The sequence below is a fragment of the Lactuca virosa genome, chromosome 3 (genome assembly GCF_052849685.1).
Source record: "Lactuca virosa cultivar CGN04683 chromosome 3, Lactuca_virosa_CGN04683_v6, whole genome shotgun sequence".
NCBI classification, from domain to species: domain Eukaryota; kingdom Viridiplantae; phylum Streptophyta; class Magnoliopsida; order Asterales; family Asteraceae; genus Lactuca; species Lactuca virosa.
In genome coordinates, this window is record NC_136428.1 from 289,746,909 (window position 1) to 289,754,078 (window position 7,170).

At 36.2% G+C, this 7,170-nt stretch overlaps 1 protein-coding gene across 1 annotated transcript; it reads left to right on the forward strand.

Annotated features, from left to right (window-relative positions):
- The first annotated feature begins 994 nt into the window (after positions 1-994).
- Positions 995-3,889, forward strand: LOC145167254 (Tetratricopeptide repeat (TPR)-like superfamily protein). The gene is made up of 2 exons (XM_079086386.1): positions 995-2,692; positions 3,530-3,889. The coding sequence occupies exons 1-2, from the start codon at positions 1,027-1,029 to the stop codon at positions 3,799-3,801; spliced, it is 1,938 nt and encodes a 645-aa protein (XP_078942512.1). The 5' UTR covers positions 995-1,026; the 3' UTR covers positions 3,802-3,889.
- The last annotated feature ends 3,281 nt before the right edge of the window (positions 3,890-7,170 follow it).

Sequence of the window (7,170 nt, forward strand, 5' to 3'; positions counted from 1 at the left end):
GATTTTCACTTTGTTAGAGAAAAGGTGGCAATGGGTGCTCTTGATGTTCGTTTCATATCCTCAAACGATCAAATTGCAGATGAATTTACAAAGCCAACAACACGCAATATGTTGGATCGTCTCAAACCAACACGATTAAGATTGAGGGGGAATGTAAACAGATTAGATAAAAGGTTTTGAATATAGGATATATCCTGTTGTATAGATAGATCCTAATTATAAGGGATAATTGTTATCTTGTACTCATATTCATATATATATTCAATCAATCCCATTGGGATCTTTTACGCCAAATTCTCTATTTCACTGAATTGACACCAAACTCGTGATGCCAAGCTGATGGCATGTTTTGTGCCGAGTACATATCACATTAGCACATTCCATATAGCCTAAGATCAATATTAATAGTTTATTTGACAACAATAATATAAATAATACTCCTAAAAAAAATCAATTTTATTTTCAAACTAGGAGTGAGACCAATGTATTACATTAGTTTAATAAAAGAAAAAAGTTCATATCAATCATTGTAATTATACAATGTAAACTTCTGTAAATAAGTCTTTAAATTTAGCAAAATAAAGAAGGAATAAACGAATTTATAGTTGTCGCGTTGTCATTAATGGATATATTGATGTTGCAATTAAATAAAAATAAAAATTTAATGTTTCAAAAAATGACATTGATCAAACAAAAATTTTTATTTGTTAGGTAGATGCTATTCAAGACATAAAAGACATGAATTGCAAAACCGTAGGTTGGTTATTTTCTATGAGATTTTCTAATATGTGTCCTAAGGGCACATATAAGAAGTATTAATTAATGACAAATATTACCATAATTAAATGTAAAATACGTTAATTATAACGAATATTACCGTAATTAAATTTGAAATGCATTAATAATTTCCATAATAAATGTATTTTGAATTTAATTATAGTAGTATTTTTCATAGTTGTTGCCAGGTATTACTCTTTAGCATAGGAAGCAGCAGTTTAAAACGGCTAATTGCATCATTGCTCTGTTATGCACATGCATATGAAACATTCAACAAGCGAATTAGCTAACCGGATAAGCAGAGCACTGATCACCGCCGCCGATCAATCTGCAGCACCACGGACATGGACTCCGGTACTCGAACAAACCCTCCATGGAATCGGTTGCCGACACTCCCTCAACCCAACACTCGTTTCCCGAGTCATCGACCCTTTCCTCATCCACCGCCATTCACTCGCACTCGGCTTCTTCAACTGGGCTTCTCAGCAACCAGGATTCACCCACACTTCCATTTCCTATCAATCCATCCTCAAATCCCTCTCCATCTCCCGCCAATCCACCGCTGTTGATACGCTCATGAAGCAAATCAAAACTCTCAAAATTCAACTCAATTCTTCCGTCTATCGTTCGGTAATCTCATCACATATCGCCGCAAGAAAACCTCTCAACGCGTTTTCGGTATTCAGTGATGTTAGATTCTTGATTTCTGATATTGGTCCTGATACCTGTAATTCGCTACTTGCGGCTCTTTCTTGTACTGGGAATTTGAGTTATGCCCACCAAGTGTTCGATGAAATGATCACAAGAGATATTCGTTTCTCTACACTTGGGATTGGTGTTTTTCTATGGAGATTTAGCAGAACGGCTGAACTAGATAAAACTCTGAGCTTCGTGGATACCATCCAAAACCAAAATTCAAGTGTAAACGGTTCGATTCTTGCACTTTTGATTCTTCACGGGTTGTGTTTAGAGAGTAGGGTGCATGAAGCTATGTATATGCTCGATATATTAAGAAAAAGAGACTGCAAACCTGATTTCATGGCATACAGAGTCGTTGCAGAAGCCCTTAGAGAAACAGGGAATGTAGTCGAAGTGGAGAAAGTCTTGAAGATGAAGAGAAAGCTTGGGGTTGCACCAAGAACAAGCGATTACAAAAACTTCATATTTCAATTAATTTCCGAAAGACTAATTTCTGAAGCCAAAGATTTAGGTGAAATAATTATAAACGGGAATTTCCCAATTGAAGATGATGTTCTCAACACATTAATAGGATCAGTATCAACCAACAACCCTCAATCCGCATTGATGTTCTTCAAATCCTTAATTTCAAACGAAAGATTCCCCACTCTTCTTACACTCAACAATTTGTGTAGAAACTTATGTAAACATGGAAACCATAACGAATTAGTGGAAATTTTCAAGATTCTATCAGACAACGAGTATTTTGTAGATATTGAAAGATATAATGTGATGATTTTGTACTTTTGTAAAGCGGGAAGAGTGAAAGAAGCATATGAGATTCTTCAAGAGATGAAGACAAAAGGGTTAGGTCCAGATATTTCATGTTATAATCATGTTATGGAAGGTTGTTGTAAGGAAGATATGATTCGCCCTGCTAAACGATTATGGGATGAAATGTTTGCAAATGGATGTGAACCCAATTTGAAAAGTTACAATATTTTGATCCAAAAGTTGTCCGAAATCGGGCAGGTGAAAGAGGGTCATAGGGTTTTCGGGCAGATGTTGGAGAGAGGAGTGCTGCCCGATGAAATAACTTATGTTGTTCTAATTAAAGGGCTTTGTCAAGAAAATGAAGTTGAAACCGCTCTTGAAGTGTTTAACAAGTCTTTCGAACATGATGCAGAGATTGCGAAGGGTATATTGGGAAAGTTCGTTCTTTATCTTTGTAGAGAAGGTACTTACTGAAATTTCAATGGTTTGAGTTTGGGCTAATGTCATAAAAGCCCTTAAGTTTTCAAGAAATATTCGGTTTTACCCTTTGGCGTCTTTTGGGTTCACTAAAGCCGAAAGTTTGTATAAGATTTTTCATTTTTGCTCTTTTAGCAGGTTACTCGTTTACTAACAGGTTGCCTACACACGTGGCTTGAAAACTTAAGCGTAAAACCGAATATTTTTTTAAAATTCAAGGGCTTTTATGATATTAGCCTAAAAATATATAAAAACGTTTTTATACATATAAAAAACATGCGTGTGTGTGTGTATATATATATATATATATATATATATATATATATATATATATATATATATATATATATATATATATATATATATATCTTTATGTTTACAATACATAAAAAATGTTTTTATATTTTTTTAGGCTAATGTCATAAAAGCTTTTAAGTTTTCAAAAAATACTCGGTTTTACCCTTAAGTTTTCAAGCCACGTGTGTAGGTAACCTGTTAGTAAACGGGTAACCTGCTAAAAGGGCAAAAATGAAAAATCTTACACAAACTTCCGGCTTTAGCGAACCCAAAAGACGCCAAAGGGTAAAACCGAATATTTGTTGAATACTTAAGGGCTTTTATTACATTAGCTCTTTGAGTTTTACTCCTTTTTGACTTGATTTGTTGAACCAAAAAACATGGCACTAACCCTTTACCTGTTTGTTTATCTTATTTTCTAGTCTCACCATAAACTTGTTGAATACTGTGAAATTTGTTTTTTTGGAATGCAAGGGCAAAATGGTGATTTAGTTTCATTCAGACGGTTTATTTTATTTGTTTGCAGGTGAATTTATTTTTGCTTCAAAGTTGGTGGATGATTATACATGTGCTATAGAACATTTGGAGTACAACATGATCTTGCTAAAATGTCTTGTGGATGCTGGAGAGTTTAGTATTGCTATTGAACATGTGAAGAGGGTTGTTGAGAAGTCGCCTCCATTGTTGCATGAGCTTCGTTGTGAGCTTTTTTCATGGCATTCATCTTCATCAAAACAAGAGCCAATTTTGGAATTGATTCAAGTGATTGATTTGAGTGTATCCAACAGAATCATGTAGTCTTCAAAAGCTTTTCCTAAAAGAATAAACTAAACAGATATTATTATTTTTTTGTCCAAAACATGAGATGCATAGGCCGATTTACTCATTTTACTCCAGACAAAGAAGAAAGTGAAACCACATCAAATGTCAATCTATGCACTCAGTTTTCTTGCAAGCATGTCCACTTAAAATGGACACGAAATGCAAAAAAAGCTCAAAAGATACGGAGGCAGTGAGACAGAAATGACTGTTCATTTCCTTTAAATCAATCAAGGAATAGAAGCTGTAAATAAGATGCTAAAAGCTGTTTCTCCTTTTATTTAAGGGGTTTGATCAGCTAGAGCATTATTGGGTATTTTTTATTTATTGTAAAAAAAAATTAATAATAATAAATAAATAAATAACTGAATAAAACAGGGTTTTCCCTCATCAAGCCCTACATTTTCAATTAGGAACAATGGTTTTTTAAAATTATTGTGACGATACAATGTTTTTGCATTTATTGGAATGATTATGAGGTTTGAGAGTTTCTAAATTTTAGGATAAATAATATACTCATTTTATAAGAATGGGTAAGTTACACCAATCGTCCCTCGTGAACATGTCAGAAAGCGTGTTTAATCCTTATTTTCAAAAATTAACTCGGACCGTCCCTTGTTTGTTTAAAATTTGCACGGTTCATCCCTCAAAGAAGAATTTGTTGTAGTTTTAGTCTGTTCCATATTTAAAATGACCATAATGCCCTTATGTATTTATTTTTCAATTAATCTGATAATTTTTATTCTTATTTAAAATTTAAAAAGTAAATGGACCCCTCTCCCAACACCCCTCACCCCACCCCATCCCACCCCACACACTCGTTATCCTCTTCTCCCGATCTGCTCTTCTCCGACCACCCCAATTTTCACCTTTCACAAGCAGTTCCCAAATCTGAAACATGTACCAAATGGTTTTAGAATTTGGAAATCAATTAGAAATCAAAATCAAACGAAGATTCAACCTGAAACCCAAATAGTTCTGATTTCCAAACCCACAATCTAACCCGAAATCAAACCCATAAATCGTACCTGGAATTCAAATCTACCATCGAGACGCAGAGAGTGGGACAAGAAGAAGATAGGCGGAGAAAGAAGAAGGGCATCAGCGAAACTGCTGATGGTGGTGTGGTGGCGGTTCCTACCTTGATGACGATGGTGATTCAAGATGATAGTGGTGGTGGTGGGAACCCCGATGAACAGAAACAGATGTGGCGAGTCTTTGTCGCCGGAAAATTAAATCCGGTGACATCCTTGCCGCCGGAATAACGAATCTGGTGCCCCGACTAACAAAACCATTGACACGATCTCTAGAATAACATCCAGAGAAGATCTTCATACAACATTCTTGCATATGTGTCTCAGAGGAAGGTTTTAAAGGGTGTGGATCATGAAACCCTAGAGCCGTTATCACCACCTATTCACTTGAAAACCTTTATCGTCTCAGATCCACGCCACCATCTCAATCTACGATGCTGCTTTAAATCTACACCATCATCATCATCAACTGTGTAGATCGTGTCAAGTCATTTAACATGTTGGTTGTTTCTAGGGAAGTGAGGATGGTAATTGGATATAGAGGGTTGTTCGAGTCTATAGAGGTGGTCGGAAGTCCATTGACATTGTTGCGTTTTCCGGCAGAGCGGCGATGATAAGTGGTGGGCGGTGGTTGGGTGTAGGTTTTAAATATACGAAAAGGATTGTCAACTGGTATTCTAAAATGGGTGGGCCAAAATAATTTATTATATAATTTTTAATAGGTTAATAAGAAATACATAATAAATAAATGAAAAAAGAAAAATATAAGGGTAAAATAGTCGTTTTATGACACCAGGGACGAAACATGCAACTTTTTACGACATGAGGGACGGTCCGAGTTAATTTTTGAAAATAGGGACTAAACACGCTTTCTGGCATATGCACGAGGGACGATTGGTGTAATTTACCCTATAAGAATCATTCACGTGGTTTGGCCCAATTTGTGCTTTTTGTCCCTATATTTCGTTTTCACACGTATTGTCCCTTGTTATTTTTAAACTTACATATTTCATCCCTACAAGATATAAAAATATAAAATGAGTATATTGCCCTTGATAAATATTATTTTTAATTTTCCGGTTGTTATTATTTATTTATATCTTTTATTGTTTATTATTATAGGACCCAACATCTTACCCACCTCTTTCCTCCATGCCATGTAAATAATGTTATGACACCCCGATCTAGTTCAACCTCCAGGAACCTGATATGAACTCAAATTCTCTCAAGATAAAAATAACACCACAAACTGTTGGGATAACAATACTTCTGGGATTAATGAATGAAAACACAAATTACACAAGAGAATGATAAAAGAAAATGGGAACCCGTGTATACGGACCACCTCTTTAATAAAAATGGATGCTATGGATGCTGTTGAGAAAGGGTGTTTAACTCCAATGAAGTGAGCATATTTGGTAAGCCGATCCACCACCACCAAGATGAATTAGGGAGGCCTTCTATGAAATTCATGGACAATTCGTCCCAAACTTGACTTGGTATTGGTAAGGGATGTAGTAGTCGTGTCGGGTGTGTGGTTAACGACTTTTGGGTTTGACATACGACACAAGTCTGGACATGTTTATGGACGCTCTTCCTCATTCCCACCCAATACCACTCTGCTGCCAACCTCTGGTAGGTTCTGAGTTCCCTGCATGCCCACCCACCACCGAATCATGGAATTCTTTTAATAACTTTGGGACCAGCTCAGATTTCTGGGGTATGACCAACCTCCCCTTATACATCAATCGCCCATTCTCAACTGTGTATCCCACATGGTGTTTCCCTTCTTCAACTATATCTTTTTTAATTGCTGAATAAAGGAATCTTCAACTATTTCCTTATCCAAATCTTCCACTGGAAGGGTCCAAGTAGAGGTGAGATTATTCACCTCAATTGACTCCCTGAATTCTCTTGAAAGAGCATCTGCCACTCTATTGGTAGCTCCAGGTTTGTACTGGATCTCGAAATCAAAGCCCAACAATTTATACATCCATTTTTGGTATTCCGGCCCTACCTCTCGTTGTTCCATCAAATATTTAAGGCTACGTTGGTCGGTTCTAATTAAGAAATGTCGCCCCATTAAATAATGCATCCATGTTTTGACAGCCAAGACAATGGCCATCAATTCTTTTCATAAATAGATTTCAGTCTATTTTTAACCCCCGAGACTTGGATGTAGAAGGCAATAGGGTGGCGATCTTGTAACAACACTGCCCCAAGACCCGTCCCGGAAGCATCTGTTTCAATGATGAACACCTTGGAAAAATCCGACATGGCTAGGATGGGTGCTTGAATGAGGGCTGCCTTGAGA